The sequence below is a fragment of the Salvelinus alpinus genome, chromosome 23, assembly GCF_045679555.1.
Source record: "Salvelinus alpinus chromosome 23, SLU_Salpinus.1, whole genome shotgun sequence".
NCBI lineage: Eukaryota > Metazoa > Chordata > Actinopteri > Salmoniformes > Salmonidae > Salvelinus > Salvelinus alpinus.
Genome location: NC_092108.1, coordinates 31,563,527 through 31,582,366, shown reverse-complemented (window position 1 = coordinate 31,582,366; position 18,840 = coordinate 31,563,527). Strand labels below are relative to the sequence as shown.

The following is an 18,840-nucleotide window of genomic DNA, read 5'->3' as shown; positions in this document are numbered from 1 at the left end:
ACTGCTTTGCAATGTGCTCATGATTGACACTGACTCTTCTCTGCCTTATTCTCTCTGTAGGCCCTCATAAGCTTTTGGTAGCTGTGTCTGCGTCCCAAATAGCACCGTGTTCCATGTAGTGCAGTACTTTTGCCCCGGGTCCATAGAGAGCTGTTCAAATGTAGTGCACTGTGTAACGGATAGGGTGAAATTTGGGACGCAGGTACAGTCTCTTCTTTGCCTTATTCCCTGTCTCCCTCGTAAGGCCTAGTTGGATGGGTGAGTAATTGTGGGGCTCTAAATAGGCTGTTGTCTCATCCTTAATCCAGGCAGAAGAACTTTGCCCGAGGCATCGAGCAGCAGCTCCCAGATGGCATGGTGGTGGCATCAGTGCCAACCGACGTGCAGTGCCACGAAGAGCTGTCAGACCCAGTCCCTGATCCAGACTATCTCACAGGTAGGGAGAAGTTTACAGAATCAATGTATGATAAGAGTATGTACATTTAGTAGCATATGTTTTAATCATTAACCATATGTTGTTTTTTGATGTTGAGCATATTGAAACTATGCAAACAGATATGGAAGGTACAGTACATGTACTGAAGTACAGCATGACTTGCTGCATGAGGGTCAATTGTTTTCAATAAAAATAGTTTTCCACCAAAAAAGAATAGTGCTTTTGAACCACTGCAATTTAGAATGTGTAGATTTTCTCTTCACAACCGTATTGTCATATAACATTGATTGTATTTTCATAAAACATGCACGACATCCACATCAACCTTCAAAAACCTTTTCAAAATGTGTGTGATTGCATCAAGCACACTACACAATCCACATTCACACAGTACGCCATGTTACCAAGCAGATAATCATGTAAATAATGAACTGGAAGAAAATGGGGGAAGATATTAACAAAATAACTTTTCATGAGGAAAAGGGGTGATTTGGATTGTGCTACTGCTGTCAGATCAGAATTCTGTCTGGTGCTTCTCCACACTACATGATGCCAGCTATGCCATTTGGACAGAATACAGAGGTTCTATCTAAAACACCCTCATTAACAGAGGAAAATATCCCTCCCTGCTCCAACCAAATGACTCAGGCTTCAATGTAATGCATCTTTCATCATTCCATTCACATCTCCCATTTGTTGCTGATGTTGCGCTGTGCAACATTTTACTGACCAATTAAATATTTTACTGCCCAATTCAACATTACTGCACAGGGAGCTTAACAGAATATTTAACATTTGGGTTACTCAACTTGAGAGAAATCCCATTCCATCCAATTTCCTGGAAATGGAAAGACACTGATCTTCATTTTATCTGTAAATGTAAAAATAAAAAAGGATGTACGCCCAACCAATGGTTAAATATGTGCTGTGAAAACTGTGAAGCTGTGACCATACAGTATGCTGCAGTACTGTCATTCAGTAGTCAGTACAATATAATGGTTGTCTTAAAGCACCATCGAATTTGCAATAGGACAATTAACTATTTTGCATATTATAAACAAACTGTCACAGTGGAAATTATGAAATGAGCACATACACTACATGACTAAAAGTATGTGGATATCTTCATTCAAAATCATGGGCATTAATATGGAATTGATCCCCCCTTTGCTGCTATAACAGCCTCCACTCTTCTGGGAAAGCTTTCCACTAGTTGGAACATTGCTGCCGGGACATGGTTCCATTCAGCTACAAGAGCATTACGGAGGTCGGCCACTGATCTTGGGCGATAAGACCTGGCTCGCAGTCGGCGTTCCAATTCGCCCCAAAGGTGTTGGGCTTGAGGTCAGGGCTCTGTGCAGGCCAGTCAAGTTCTTCCACATCGATCTCGACAAACCATTTCTGTATGGACCTTGCTTTGTCTACGGGGGCATTGTCATACTGAAACAGGAATGGGCCTTCCCCAAACTGTTGCCACAAAGTTCGAAGCATAGAATTGTCTAGAATGTCATTGTATGCTGTAGCGTTAAGATTTCCGTTCAATGGAACTAAGGGTCCTAGTCCGAACCATGAAAAACAGCCCCAGATCATTATTCCTCCTCCACCAAACTTTACAGTTGGCACTATGCATTCCGGCAGGTATCGTTCTCCTGGCATCTGCCAAACCCAGATTTGTCCGTCGGACTGCCAGATGGTGAAGCGTGATTCATCACTCCAGAGAACGCATTTCCACTGCTCCAGAGCCCAATGGCAGCGAGCTTTACACCACTCCAGCTGACGCTTTGCATTGTGCATGGTGATCTTAGGCTTGTGTCCGGCTGCTCGGCCATGGAAACCCATTTCATGAAGCTGCCGACGAACCATTCTTGTACTGACATTTCTTCCAGAGGCAGTTTGGAACTCGGTAGTCAGTGTTGCATGGCTGTGTGCTCAATTTGCATGGCTGTGTGCAGAGGTTGCATGGCTGTGTGCTCAATTTTATACACCTGCCAGCAACGAGTGTGGCTGAATTTGCCGAATCCACTCATTTTAAGGGGTGTTCACATACTTTTGTATATATACTGTAACCATCCAGCACTATTATGGTACCTTTGGTACTATACAATTATTACGGTAACTATGGTACCTATGTTTGGATGCAACTGGCCCGATGCGTCCAGTGGTGTGAAAAACAAAATCCATAGTAATTGCGGTCTTTTGTGTGAGATGCCATCACCTTTTATTTTTGGGAATCCACGGTAATGTTAAGGATGTATATGTTTTATATGACCTCTCAAAGAAATGGCTTAGACACTACAGTGCACCTCACTCTAAACCACATGTCCAAGGTTATTTCCAAAGTAATGGACAATCAATAAGGACAGATTGGCATCTGTTAAGATTTGAAGTTTATTGGAAACTTCAGAGGATATTAGAAAAGTATAATCTCAATGGATCTTCTGCTGTCATCACATCCCAGGGCCTTGTCCCTCTGTGAAGCACAACTTTTTTATCCAACGGTTGCTGTGGGCTGGAGGGGAGCCACAGCACAGTATCCCATTACCACTGCACCATGGCCCAGTATGGCTGTGATCCAAATGGCACTCTATTCCTCAATTAATGCACTACTTTTGACCAGGGCCCATACGGCTCCGATCAAAAGTAGTGCACTATGTAGGGAATAGGGTGTCATTTAGGATGCAGCCTATAATGCTGTAATAGTCCTGCAGCTACAGTTCTATTAGAGTTTATCTTACACAGTAGGATACATTTTTATGCATACAGGGGGATGGGATTACTGGGGCCCTTTCAGGTACAGTGATTCCTGGGTTTTGCTCTCTGTTCTAAAATGTGGCATAGTCAAATGCAGAATAGTCAAGAGAAAATGACAGTTTTGACCTCACTAGTCTCAAAGTATCATCAAGAAACATCCCAGTGAGAAAAACTGGTTAAAATGATATATTGTTGACCAGTTTTGCACACTGGGAATAGATACTGTAAATGTCAACGTCTGAGTGATTCATTGCGGATGTCATTTAGATTTCACAATGGAGGGAATTGCCTATCCGATGCTGGCTGAAATCCTACACAGTAGTATTGATCTTTCAAGTTACCTGAAATGTCGATCCTTAGAAGGGCTATTCTCCTTTATCAGCATTTAACTGAACATACACCGTCCTGAATGTGTAAATCGGTATATGCATCCTTTCACTTTGATCATATTATAGCAGAAACACTGAATCTACTGCACCTGGCATTTAATTGCTAACTTAGCTAATAGTCCATGAGACAGGAGTGATGCAATGAGGATGTACCTGGCGGGGCTCTTGAGCGGTTGCCACCCTCCCTTGCTGATTTAGGCAGGTTGGTGCCATGGTCAGTGTATTTGTCACCATGTCAGCACTCCTTGCACTACCTCTCCAACCCTCCTAGGGCAATGCATTCATCTTCCTATTCATCTCTGGGTTGGAAGTCATTCATCATAGGCCAGTGGGTTCCATCAATTATTCCAATGGAGAAGAGAGGGAGGTGAGGCTTTGAAAGGCAAATACATCTTGATTTAATTGGAAAGCAGAAAGCAGGTACGCTTTCACTGCCACTAAGCAGATGTCCCATAAGATGAAGAAAAGGAGAAAGGGAGCAGTCCTTCTGGCTTTTAAAGCTTAAAGAAGGACCGGCAGTCATGGTATGTATTGTGGGGGCTGGGAGGGCAGCTGGGTTTTCAGTGATTGTCTTCAGGGAACTCTCTCACAAAGGCATTGGCTGTCATGTTCTCACAGCTCAGATTGACTAAAATGTGTGTGAGCGTCTGAATGAGTATAGTAAAAGTGTAAATTCAGAGAGGTAGAACGGGAAACACCACAGGTGAAATAGTACACAGTGTCAATCAGTTGTGCTCTAGCACTAGATTAGATGCCTGTGATCATCAAAGGAGTGGGTACTGTTGCCAGTTAGGAAAAATGGCTGGTACTGTTGCCAGTTAGGAAAAACGGCTGGTACTGTTGCCAGTTAGGAAAAATGACTGACACAGGAGTCTTGACACGCTGGGTTTGTATCTCCTTTGTGTTATTACATGCATACAGGGCAGACAATCTCCTGAAGTAAAGTCTTGAAGCAAAAGCAAAAGTGACAGGTTCAGATTTATAATAACCCAATAAATCCAATCAACAATCTCTCAGCATCGATGTTGACATTTCCGGTTACATTGCAGGCAGGTCGTCACAATCTAATTTAGGGCTCTATTCAATCGGCGTTGCGGAAGTTCAGCTTTACAGCGTGATTTAAATTGTAAGACGATGTTCCCGTTTTTAGCGCAGACTGCCTTCACGGTAAACGCTGCATACGTCGTCTCAATCGGAAATGACCTTTACATTTACATTGCGGAATCTGTACCGCTTCTACTTTACAGATTGAATAGAGCCCTCCTGGCCAAAGAAAGAGGTTTATATACACTGTTCTAAACTCTCCCAAAAGCTGCTTTAATGCATGCAGATTCAACCAGCATCTGAAAAATAGCTTTCATATACCAATAACAATCTGAGTTTTCACACAGAGCCAGAAAATGTGTCTTCCTCCACTAAGTTAATAATATCAGAGGCGGGTTTGCTGCTGGCTTACCTATTTTCTTTGTTTTGGTGTGTGTTTGTGTTTGTGTGTGTGACTGAGTGTGTGCGTTCATGTCTGGAAGTCAATTTCTGTCTTGCACTGATAGGAAATAAACGTGAAATCGTACAAAGTTGATCAATCTCAGACAGATAGGATCATCTTGATGCAATAACAGGGTTGATTACAGATAATAGATGCAACATTACACAAGAGCAGCAAACTTTGTCAGTTTGGGTCACATTCTGTATTTCTTCTTTGAATTATTCTCTCATTACTTTACTCCTCTTATATCTTAGAGAGATAAAGTGCACATGTACTGTAGTTATCAATCCCAGGTCCACCAAATAAAGCACACATGATTCATTAATACAATGGTATGATTATTAATCTGGAATGGCATTCAACCAAATGAATTACTCAGCCTCCACGAGTCTAAAACCAAAGGACTTAATTGGATTGAAAATGTATTAATCAAAATGAAGCAATAAAAATATAAATTATAGCTGTTATATTTGTTGTTACATGCTCATAACTGAATAAAAGTTATATTATTTCTATATTGTCTGTGCTAGTTATCCCTCAGGGGTGTACCGTCCTCACTGAGTGTCCAGACAATGGTTTCCTTTAAATGTGTCAGCATTGAGACGCCACATAATCTATATTTTTATTCGCTCTTGAAGTAATGGGTAGCAGGAAAGAGGGTCATGCCTTCTGGGGTTTCTGTTAGTGTTCAATGCATTTTTTGTCTCACCTCCCCATACAATCGCTACTGTAACTGTTTATAGAATATGATTCTGTGTCTGTCTATAGCTATAGAGTAAGGCAGTCTACTGGATAATGCTATATTTGAAACCCTTGTATTTCAGCCTTTAAAAGGTTATTTCAGGGCATCCCCCCCGTCTGTTATTTGGGCTTTGGCCTGATTGTTTTATTATCTGGTAATTCCTCGGCTGGACCATGGTTTGACCTGCAGTGTTACTTATTATACTTCTGTTGCAGTTCCCTACTGGAAGGGTCAGGAACCATGAATAGCTACTGTCAACTCCGCTCACTTACCATTCAGTACATGTGCATTGTCTCAGGTTTTTGTGTCCGATGTTTTGTTGAGTATTTTCCGTGGTTCTGGGCCTTTGCATCAGTCTTTTTTCTTTTATTGGCCAATATCTTATCTCTGTAGTTTAAAAGCTTCAAGAATTCACAGACATAACAGTTCATGTGAGCACTACAGTCAGGTTTGATAGATGTATTTGCAATTTCCTTGCCTCTTGTCTTGCTAGCTGTTTTCAGATGCTGAACAAAAGTTGAATTGAGGTGTGCTTTGGAGTACATGACTTTGGAGAAGCAAAGAACAAACAAAGTTGCTGTTGGCTTTAAGCTCAACAATCTCCAGTGTTCAATATTAAACTTTTGCTGAAGCTTCAATTGAAATGGGATCTATAATCCTGGTGTGGCTAATCATAGATACGTTAGCCTGACAAATGAAGAGCGTGACAGTAAGTGTTGTTTTAGTTGATAGACTTAGCCATTTGTATGAAACCTGGAAGCCAGTTAGAAACACGTACAATGTAAATGTATTTTAGCGAGTGTCGAATAGGTAAGACAAAGTTATATGTTAAAAAAGAGCTATTGTTTATCAGCAACAAAGGTGATGTTAAAATAAACTCTAAACCTTCTACTAACTTCCACAATAGTCTGTTTTCAATGTGCCGAACTAATTGTGTCACACTTAGGAGAGCCTTGTTTAACATTCTAAAAACATCTTCCTCTCTCTCCTCGTGTGCTATCAATTGGTTGCACGGTTAATTGTTTACTTGCCAAGGCAATTTGAATTTACAGACTGGCATATAAAGTTACCTCGTTTTACTACACAAGCTGAGCTTGTTCCGTAGCTACGAAGATAATTGCTATGTTAATACGCAATCAAACACAGGCTTGCTCATGCATTCACATGCAAAAAATAATCTGAATTACCGGAATTAGCCAATTTGCGTTTTTCATGTTCATTAAATGTACAGTGCCTTCACTGTATTCACACCCCTTGACTTTTTCCACATTTTGTTGTGTTACAGCCTGAATTTAAAATGTGTGTTTGTCAGACTATGAGACATTCTGAAAATCGGTCTGAAGTGTCCAAACGAACACGATGGTGTTCTTCATTTTGCTCGACGACCCCCACAAGTGTCACGGGACTCGTCTGAAGGTAACCCGTACAAATGAATGGAAGTATGGAGGTAGTTTTGTTCCTACAAAAATAACCCCTTATGTTTTTTATATATATTTTAGATGTAGACAGACACTTCAAAACCTTATTCCTTATTATTTATATTTTGACTGTCTTTTTTGCCATTTCTGAAATTATTATTCAATGTGTTTCTATGAGCTATACTATTACAGGCCAAATTCAATATTTTATCCAATCTTTTATATACCTAAAGGGGTCCTAAAATAGCTAAAGGATCCATGGTATGACCATCTTAAAACAATTCCATATGCCATATGCTTACTACAACACATTACTGAATACGACTCTCCATATTTTCAAGCATAGTGGTGGCTGAAACATGTTATGGGTATGCTTTTATTTTTATATTATATTCTTTCTTTTAATTTAACTAGGCAGGTCAGTAAAGAACAAATTCTTATTTTCAATGACGGCCTAGGAACAGTGCGTTAACTGTCTTGTTCAGGGGCAGAACAACAGATTTTTACCTTGTCAGCTCAGGGATTCGATCTTGCAACCTTTCGGTTACTAGTCCAACGCTCTAACCACTAGGCTACCTGCCGTATTCGTTAAGGCCCGGGGAGTTTCTTAGGTTAAAAAAGAAATGGAATGGAGCTAAGCACAGGCAAAATCCTTGAGGAAAACCTGGTTCAGTCTGCTTTCTACCAGACACTGGAGGATGAATTCACCTTTCAGCAGGTCAATAACCTAAAACATATGGCCAAATCTACACTGGAGTTGCTTACCAAGAAGACAGTGAATGTTCCTGAGTGGCCAAGTTACAGTTTTGATTTAAATCTGCTTGAAAATGGTTATCTAGCAATGATCAACAACCAATTTGACAGAGCTTGAAGAAATTTATGAAGAATAATGTGAAAATATTTGTCACGGCCGTCGTAGGGAGGAGACCAAGGCACAGCGTGATAAGCGTACATTCTTCTATATTTAAAGAATGAACACTGAACTAAATGAACAAAATAACAAAATGAACCATGAAGCTAATATGGCTAGTGCAGACAGGCAACTAAACATAGCATAAGAACCCACCAAACCAAAAGGGAAAATGGCAACCTAAATATAATCCCCAATCAGAGACAACGATAAACAGCTGCCTCTGATTGGGAACCAATTCAGGCCACCATAGACATACATATGCCTAGACTTACCAACACCCCGGACTGTTTCGGACTGTTCCGGACTGTGGCCCGTCGTTGCAGGTTCCGGACTGTGGCCCGTCGTTGGAGGTTCCGGACTATGGTCCGTCGTTGGAGGTTCCGGACTGTGGCCCGTCGTTGGAGGTTCCGGACTGTGAAACGTTGCCGGAAGCTCAGGACTGGGTACTGTCGCCCGAAGCTCTGGACTGGGTACTGTCGCCGGAAGCTCTGGACTGGGTACTGTCACCGGAAGCTCTGGACTGGGTACTGTCGCTGGAAGCTCTGGACTGGGTACTGTCGCCGGAAGCTCTGGACTATGGAAGCGCACTGGAAGCCTGATGCGTGGTGCCGGAACTGGTGGTACCGGGCTGAGGACACGCATCTCAGGGCGAGTGCGGGGAAGAGGCACAGGCCGTACTGGACTGTGGAAGCGCACTGGAGGCCTGATGCGTGGTGCCGGAACTGGTGGTACCGGGCTGAGGACACGCACCTCAATGCGAGTGCGGGGAAGAGGCACAGGCCGTACTGGACTGTGGAAGCGCACTGGAGGCCTGATGCGTGGTGCCGGCACTGGTGGTACCGGGCTGATGACACGCATCTCAGGGCGAGTGGAGAGGAGGCACAGGACGTACTGGACTGTGAAGGCGCACTGTAGGCCTGGTGCGTGGTGCCGGCACTGGTGGTACTGGGCTGGGGACACGCACCTCAGGGGAGGAGGCACAGGACTTACTGGACTCTGGAAGCGCACTGGAGGCCTGGTGTGTGGTGCCGGAACTGGTGGTACCGGGCTGAGGACACGCACCTTAGGGCGAGTGCGAGGAGGAGGTACAGGATACACTGGGCCGTGGAGACGCATTGGAGATCTGGAACGTAGAGCTGGCTCAATGCGTCCTGGCTGGATGCCCATTCTAGCCCGGCAAATGCGAGGAGCTGGAATAGAGCGCACTGGGCTATGAATGGGAACTGGAGACACCGTGCGCATTTCTGCAAAATACGGTGCCTGACTAGTCACACGCTCCCTATGGTAAGCACGAGGAGTTGGCTCATGTCTCCAACCTGATTCAGCCAATCTCCTCGTGTGCCTCCCCCCCCCAAAAAAATTGGGGGGCTGCCTCTCGTGCTTGCCTTGTTTGTATTTCTCCTCATAATATCGCCGTTCCGCTTTTGCTGCCTCAATTTCTTCCTTCAGAAGGCGATACTCCCCAGCCTGCGTCCAGGGTCCTGCTCCATCCAGTATCTCCTCCCAGGTCCATTTCTTCATTAAACGCTGCTCCTCCTTTTCACGCTGCTTGGTCCTTTTGTGGTGGGTTCTTCTGTCGCGGCCGTCGTAGGGAGGAGACCAAGACGCAGCGTGATAAGCGTACATTCTTCTTTATTTAAAGAATGAACACTGAACAAAAAAAACAAAATAACAAAACGAACCGTGAAGCTAATATGGCTAGTGCAGACAGGCAACTAAACATAGAATAAGAACCCACCAAACCAAAAGGGAAAATGGCAAGCTAAATATGAACCCCAATCAGAGACAACGATAAACAGCTGCCTCTGATTGGGAACCAATTCAGGCCACCATAGACATACATGCCTAGACTTACCAACACCCCTAGACATACAAAAAACCCTAGACAATACAAAACAAGAATACCCACCCTCGTCACACCCTGACCTAACCAAAATAATAAAGAAAACATAGATAACTAAGGTCAGGGCGTGACAATATTGTACAATCTAGGTGTGCAAAATGCTTAGAGACTTACCCAGAAAGACTCACAGCTGTAATCGCTGCCAAAAGGGATTATACCATGTATTGACTAATTTTTAAATACTTATGTAAATGAGGTATTGTCTGTAGATGTGTGAGAAAAACATTTATTTGATCTATTTTGCATTCAGGCTGTAACAACAAAATGTGGATTAAGTGAAGGGGTATGAATACTTTCTGAAGACACTGTATACTTTATGGATATTGGATAATTGCATAACAATTATGTGATGTTCTCCAGAATAGAAACAAAATCATTGGTACTATTAATAATAGGTCATATTTCAGTTGTAATGTACTAGCAGTAGGTGTCTACTGTAGTTACACATATACATTTCCTTGACAACAGTGTGTTGAGAAGTGACTATCATTCATGTGTTGACTGTTTTTATCTAATAATTACCTACTATGTTTAATTGATACTTGATTAATGTAGCATCATGTAGCAATTCACTCAGGATTTTGGGGCACCATGGGAAAAATTATTTAATGAGTTACTATCTCCCGACTTAAACTCTAGAAATATATTCATATCTCTTACATCAATAACAGTCAATGATGAATTATTACCTCACCAGTCACATTCTGAACGTCGCACAATTCTTGGATATCTGCACGAACCATAACCTAAGTGATTAATCAGCAATACACAAATTGGCTTAATTATGTATTTACTAACTAAATCATCATACAGAATACGTAAACACACAGCATAAGGTTATTGATTACATACATAATACAATGAAAACAGGTCCCTAGTGGACTAAGAAAAGCATAACCGTTCATTTACACAATGGAAAGGGAGGGGTATGTAAGGAGAAGGAGAGACAAAGAGAGTCACCTTATCGTACATACATTTGGAAACTACGCTCACGGGAATAGGAATACTTTGCACATGAACGAGTCTCTGGTTGTCCATCAGAGGTCACAATGTCCTTATTAGTTGTAGGCTTCTTTTGTTCTGGAGTGTTCGTTAGAATAGATACTTCAGATGAACCACACAGTGGTCAGAGGGATCTGTTCTTCCCTCTCGTCTTTGGTCAAATGTCCTAGACTACTTTACATGCAGAGCTGCAGACGGTGCATGTTTTGGTCTGGTTTACAAAGTTTCTAACCATTTCAACGTGTGCACCAAGGCCTCACGTTCTCTGGTCTCAATGGTTGATTATTCAGGGTACAGCTAGGACCACTTTACACGCCGGCAGCAACCCGGCATGTTTTAGTCTAATGTAAATTTTGTTAGCAAGTCCTTTTAAGCACTCTGGTCTTAGAGGGCGTTGTGTCATGTTGACACAAACTCTGAGCTCACGTGGGCGTGGCTACTGACTGGGCACAAGTTTGCATGAAACACAATTCTCATTTAGAAGGCTAAAATCACATTTCTTTCTTTTGAAGAATAGTTTCATGTTTAATCATATAATTTTTTACAACATTTAGATGTAAATCTGATATATACAGTGTGAAAGCTCTTAAAGTTACAATGTTTCCGTTATAACGTCTTTCAGATAATTTTTATGACATCACAAAATAGACATGAATTTTCCATATTCCATCTCTCATCATTCCCAACATTCGGATGTTGAAATATATTGTTCCAGTGTCCATTGTTTGATGTTTAAGTTTTTGGCGGCATAGTCTCTCTGTTTAATAAAGGATTTTCAGCCTTCCAATCCTGCAGAGCCAAAGGGAGAGTTTCTGCAAGGTATTTGAGTCATAAAACAGGGTCTGGCTATCCTTTAAGTCATAAAACAGGGTCTGTCTATCCTCAAACATTTGCCTAGCTGATGGGTCCTTTTGATCCTCACCAAGGATAGAGAGTCATGACAATTGTTTTATTTACTGTGCACTCTGCCTTTGAGTAGTGGACAATTTCTGGCTTACCTGAAAAAGCCAAGCTCCATTCATCTTACATTTTGGATGCAGCCCACAATTGTAATCACATTTGGGGTTTAATTTATTATTTGACACTGATTAATTGCTTGAGCCATTCCCTGCGGTAAACGTCAATTAATTAACCGACAGCATTAGATGTGATAATTAATACAGTGTGGGCCCCAGCATGGGAGCAGGGACCTTAAGGGTGGCCCCTTAAAACCATCATGGTGCGCACCTGTTCCTCTGGGATCTACAGGTTTCCTCTGAGGAGACATCTACAGAGATCTATGTATGCCTAGACAGTACACAGGCAAATAACTTCTCAGAAGTGTATATTGACTGACATTACAGTCTAGTTGAGCTGCTTGTTAATTTCTAGCATCAGGATTATAGTACATTTTACATTTTGGGGGGGAATGTGATTGGTGGGCTTGGTGGGAACTGAACTGGTGGTTTATGGTTTGACCCTTGACGCAAGCAGAATGGCAGTGATTCAAACTGCAACACAGAGTCCCTTCTCCCCAAGTCCCTCTCAATTAAAACCGTAGCATATGGCCTAGTGATCGCTAAAGAACAGAGGTATCGCTGAGATATTTTATAAGACATTGACAGTTCCTAGTCCTACAGTACCTTTGACAATGCTAAAATGGAAAGGGTGTCACCTTGGAATTATATAAAAACTCAAGTTCCGTTCCAAATGACACCCTATTTCTTATTTAATGAACTCCTTTTGACCAGGGCTAATAGTAGTGCACTATATAGGGAATAGGGTGCCATTTTGGATGCAAAATCTGCCTCGTTAATTAGTCTGATGCTGATTTATGAATGGCCTCAATCTGTTGGATTCTTTAGATGTGAGACGTTCCTACTGTTGTAGTCTTAATGTTTCATCCTTTTTGTGGGTTTCAAGGCCTCCTGCCTGGTTTGTTCATTTGGTCCATCTTCAATCAAAACTTTACAGAAGAGCAGAGAGGTAGTGTTCAGAATATGTTCAGTAGCACCGTTCTAACAAATAAACTTCTGTGTTGTTAACTTAATCCTAAACTTAACTTTCAACCTACACTCTTGCCATAACCTGTTCTGAATATCTGACCTTCACTTGAGTAACACATGCATTAACATGATTGTCTTTTTTCAATATGATTTGAATTGATTACTGTCCATTATGCAAATAAGCTTTCTTGTTTCAAGTAGCAGACAAAATATGCATCTCCACATATTAGAAATCTTAGAAATGTTTTCAATATAACCTACAGTAGGTGTGCTATGGATGCTGTAGTGTAGTGTATACTTTGTAATGAACATGGTTATGGAACAGAGGGCACCACCTATACAATACTGATCAACTGATCACATAAGACTAACATTATGAAAACTGTTGAGAGGCAGTGGAAATTATTCATGGGAGAAGACCTGGTCAAGGAGAGATGAGTGGTAGGCCTAGTGATTTAGTCCAACAACGTATATGATACCATAATCTTTGCCATTGTAACGTGGATGCTGGGAGTCGAGAACCAAGTGTAAGTGGTGAGTTTAATAATAAACAGAATACAAAAAACACGATTAGCGTACAGACATGAAACACATAGTCAATACTGCCTGGGGAATAGAACTAAGGGAGTGACAGATATAGGGGAGGTAATCAGTGAAGTGATGGAGTCCAGGTGTGCCTATATATGAAGCGTGGGTGCGCGTAATGATGATTCCCAGGACCGGTGGTTAGTAAACCGGCGACGTCGAACGCCGGAGGGGAGTAGCGGGAGTAGACGTGACAGCCGTTGGATTATCAAGGCATTATGTACAGCCGTTCCCATACATCTTTTCAAAAGCTAACATTTTGTTCCTCCTGTAGGCTTGAGATTTTTTATCAGTTTCCTCAGGAAGAAGAGTGGGCTCCGCTGCTATATTACAGTTAGGATGCGTCCCAAATGGCAACCTATTCCCTATACCTATATAGTACCCTGAGGTCTCTGGTCAAAAGTGGTGCACTCAACTATATAGAGAATAGGGTGCCATTTGGGACGCACATTTAGTTTCCCATTAGATTAGTAGAGGAGTGTCAGGTAATTCTCAGTGTTCCACCTCTTTCCTCAGTCATTCCTTCTTCGACTTATCCAAGAGTGAAATGGAACATGGGGTCCCATAGTTAATGGGGTTCTATGAGCCATAAGATTACTTCCATCTGTGGTTGTCGCTATGAATCTTCCTGAGAGAAGATTCTAGATTTAAAAAATATATATATAAGATTTGGCAGTGGTGGCACAGAGATATCCAAGGCCCTCAGGATATTAGATCATAGATCCATTGTGGTCACACATAGGGTTTGATATTCAGATCTCCTCTGCCTCCTAGTCCTTGATTTGTGTCTATCTTTTTCTCTCTTCAATCTATGTTCATTTTAGTGTATGTTAATGACTCCACCTGAGGCTCGCCACATCGTGGCAAAATGACTAGCGACGACTAGAGACTGAACTTGTGTTTGTGATGTGAAGTTCAGTCATATTACTCATTCTGTCAGACAATGAGAGCAGAGCACCCAAGGGGTAAAGGGAGACAAGGCCTTTGAAAAGAAGGAATATGGGCTGTATATGTTTTGGCTTGTTATTCATTTTATAAGGGGACGTGAACAGTGCAGCGCTGTGTCTACTACCAGGAATTGTATTGTTTGGGGAGCATTTTCCCATAAGAAGGGATAAATGATGGTTGTTCAATGTGTGAACATCACATTTAGAGCCTTATTCATCAAGTTCATACAATATGTCAAGCCCCTGCGAAACAGGGAACTGTTACCGGCGCAATTTTCACTTGGCTCACGAGCTAAATTACAAATACGTTGCATTACTCCTTATTTACACTGAAAGAGAATGATCCTCTACACAGTATTTGTGTTCTTTCCATTGGACCACAAACCACATTACCCATTCAATACCAATAGGACAACACAGCTCTCATTTCACTATTACTAAAAACAAAAAGTCTCTATTTCAGTGTCTCTCAGAAGCATGATATATTGTGACACGAGTCCATAAGGTCCTCATACAGTCGTGAATCGGAAAGATCTGGCAATAATCCCCCATTATCAATAGGATACCACATTACCAATACAGTATTACAGCTCTCATTGAATAGTACTTTCAGTAGAACAAAACGACTCTGTCAGTGTCTGTCCTCCGGTGGGTGTCTGAACTAGTAGTTGCCTACTAGGGTGATATATTGTGACACGGTCCCAGAAAGTCCTCATACAGTTGTGAATCGGAAGGTCCATCATTACTCAATGAAATCCTGAATGCTCTCTTTTATGTTTCACAGATGTTTTGACTGACAATGTAGCAGCTCCTAAAGCTCCCAGGATATGCTGTGTCTTTAGACATCTTCCAGATGTGTAGAACATGAAGGGAAAGTTAAATTGATGTATGGGTGTGATTCCTTGCACAGCTCAGAATTGCTGACAGTTGCCATAGGAGATTTGATGATTTAGCACCATGCCAACGCTACATATGGTGATGTGTGAGGGATGTTAACTCTGCACCGTAACCAGAGGTAGAATAGAAATGCTTAATTTCATCTAAAGAAAAGATTTGGATGATGAATGTCGCCACGTCCCAATGTATTTTCATTTACATATAGCTACATTTGTTATGCTTTGCCTGCCATTGATGATTTGTTGTTAACCCCAACAAGCTGACCAAGTCAATCATTACCCTAAGAAGAAAGGCATCTGTAAATACATTTTTGAGGGACTAACCAGTGAAGGTTTTCGTCGAGCTCCTTCGTAATGACATTGTAGGCGGGCAGAATGTGATAGATTTTCTCTATGCTGCACTCTGGTGGTATTGTAATTATGTCAAAGTGCTTGAGACCATTACATGCTTTTGTGTGGATCAGTGTTTTTCCAACCCATCAGAGTGTATTAACGATCTGTCACCGACTGCCCACTATTTGTCTGTAGCTTAAGACAGAGTCACTACTTGTGAATGTGCTGTGCAAGTTGTCATCTGTACCTAACATGTGTTTCTTTCTTTGTTAATCTACCATTTTCATACTTTGCATCAAAGCCCTGTTAACTGGAATGGAAAATGATAGGTGATGTGATATGTTGTGCCTCTTACAGGAATGGTGAACTACAGTGAGGTCTCTGGGTACCCACTCATCCAGCATTGGAAGCTGAGGTCTGTCCTGTACCATGTCAAACTGAACCAGTGGGTTCTCTCTCAAGGTAACTATAACACATCATTAAAGCAAATCAAATCAAATTGTATTGGTCACATACACATGGTTAGCAGATTTTAATGCGAGTGTAGCGAAATGCTTGTGCTTCTAGTTCCGACCATGCAGTAATATCTAACAAGTAATCTAACAATTTCACAACAACTACCTTATACACACAAGTGTAAAGGAATTAATAAGAATATGTACATATAAATATATAGATGAGTGATGGCTGAATGGCATAGGCAAGATGCATTAGTTGGTATAAAGTACAGTATATACATATGAGATGAGTAATGTAGGGTATGTAAACATTATATAAAGTGGCATTGTTTAAAGTGACAAGTGATACATTTATTACATCCAATTTTTAATTATTAAAGTGGCTAGAGATTTGAGTCAGTATGTTGGCAGCAGCCACTCAATGTTAGTGATGGCTGTTTAACAGTCTGATGGCCTTGAAATAGAAGCTGTTTTTCAGTCTCCCAGTCCCAGCTTTGATGCACCTGTACTGACCTCGCCTTCTGGATGATAGCGGGGTGAACAGGCAGTGGCTCGGGTGGTTGTTGTCCTTGATTATCTTTTTGGCCTTCCTGTGACATCGGGTGGTGTAGGTGTCTTGGAGGGCAGGTAGTTTGCCCCCGGTGATGCGTTGTGCAGACCTCACTACCCTCTGGAGAGCCTTGCGATTGAGGGCGGAGCAGTTGCCGTACCAGGCGGTGATACAGCCCGACAGGATGCTCTCAATTGTGTATCTGTAAAAGTTTGTGAGTGTTTTAGGTGACAAGCCAAATTTCTTCAGCCTCCTGAGGTTGAAGAGGCGCTGTTGCGCCTTCTGCACCACGCTGTCTGTGTGGGTGGACTACTTCAGTTTGTCCTTGATGTGTACGCCGAGGAACTTAAAACTTTCCACCTTCTCCACTACTGTCCCGTCGATGTGGATAGGGGGGTGCTTCCTCTGCTGTTTCCTGAAGTCCACAATCATCTCCTTTGTTTTGTTGACGTTGAGTGTGTGGTTGTTTTCCTGACACCACACTCCGAGGGCCCTCACCTCCTCCCTGTAGGCCGTCTCGTCGTTGTTGGTAATCAAGCCTACCACTGTAGTGTCGTCTGCAAACTTGATGATTGAGTTGGAGGCGTGCATGGCCACACAGTCATGGGTGAACAGGGAGTACAGGAGAGGGCTGAGAACGCACCCTTGTGGGGCCCCAGTGTTGAGGATCAGCGGGGTGGAGATGTTGTTTTCTACCCTCACCACCTGGGGGCGGCCCGTCAGAAAGTCCAGGACCCAGTTGCACAGGGTGGGGTCGAGACCCAGGGTCTCGAGCTTAATGACGAGTTTGGAGGGTACTATGGTGTTAAATGCTGAGCTGTAGTCGATGAAATGGTTCTATTAATTAATTAATTAATGGTTATAATCAGGGTTCTAGTCAAGGATTATATTAATGCAGGGTTCTATTCATCTTGTATGCAGTGAGTTACATGCACACTTGAACAGTGGACGTCAAGAAAAAATTTGGCACATGCCTAAGAGGCAAAAAGGGAAATTTTGGTAATGGAAACTAGGCCTGAAGCCTAAAGTTGCCATTCCACATTTGCATCACGGAGCCGTGGTTTAGAACAACCTCCCTTTATGGTCTGATAAGCTGTCATCATCCACATACCTTTCCTCCAGACAACTAAAGGTCCCAAAGCCTCCACTTGTGGACCCAGGACCCTCCACTTGTGCAACAGGTTGCCTAGTGGTTAGAGCATTTGGACAGTAACCGAAAGGTTGCTAGTTTAAATCCCCAAGCTGACAAGGTGAAAAATCTGTTGATGTGCCCTTTAGCAAGGCACTTGACCCATGCTGTGACCCCATTCTCCAAAAGTTATGTGTGAAATAGGACAAATATAAGCATCTACCACCCAGTATTCGCCCTCCACTCCACTCATAGAGAACATGGCTACTCTGGTGAATGGTGCTTGTTTAATAACATTTTATCAAAACTGAGTCAATTTCTGCAAGATCATATAATGATAGTATTCTACATAACAGAACTGAATATATATCATAGTATAGCGTTACTGTAAGACAAAAAACACTACCGCGTTTCTTATGTAATTTTTTGCATTATTGTGCGAATGGTCGCATTTTCGGCCAAAACAGCGCACGCCACCAGGCAAAATATGTGTTTTGATTGAAACTAAACACACGTAGCCTATGCTACAGTTTGTAAACAACATATCTAAAGTGTGTTCACTGTACATCATTCAAAACAACACTGTTAATCAACATCCATTTGATCTCAATCAGTCTCATGGGGACATGCATTTAGATCGTCTTGAGTTATAGGATACAGTTTGGTTGGTATGCAGATACTGCGTGGGCATTTCACCTGTAAAATGCATGATTGACAGTGAGAAATGTGAAGGGAGGTTCACTAAGAGTAGATCATGTGCTCAAAGTAGAGAATCCCAGAGATGTGCAGAAGCCCCAGGACCCCCAGCCACTGGGAAGCGGGGTCCAGAAAAGTCCGCTCCACAGTCTCTACCTTTTTATATTTGTATCATATTGTGTTGCTTCGGCATCTGAACGGCCTACATCAACATGCAAAAA

At 42.2% G+C, this 18,840-nt stretch overlaps 1 protein-coding gene across 7 annotated transcripts in view; it reads left to right on the top strand.

Moving 5' to 3' along the window:
* LOC139550800 (astrotactin-1-like) overlaps positions 1 to 18,840 on the top strand; it is a 261,506-nt gene that overhangs the window by 134,778 nt on the left and 107,888 nt on the right. For all 7 annotated transcript variants that reach the window (XM_071361962.1, XM_071361963.1, XM_071361961.1 and 4 more), the window contains 2 exons: positions 309 to 436; positions 16,144 to 16,248. In XM_071361962.1, the coding sequence (XP_071218063.1) occupies positions 309 to 436; positions 16,144 to 16,248 (233 nt within the window). The remainder of the gene's footprint in view (positions 1 to 308; positions 437 to 16,143; positions 16,249 to 18,840) is intronic.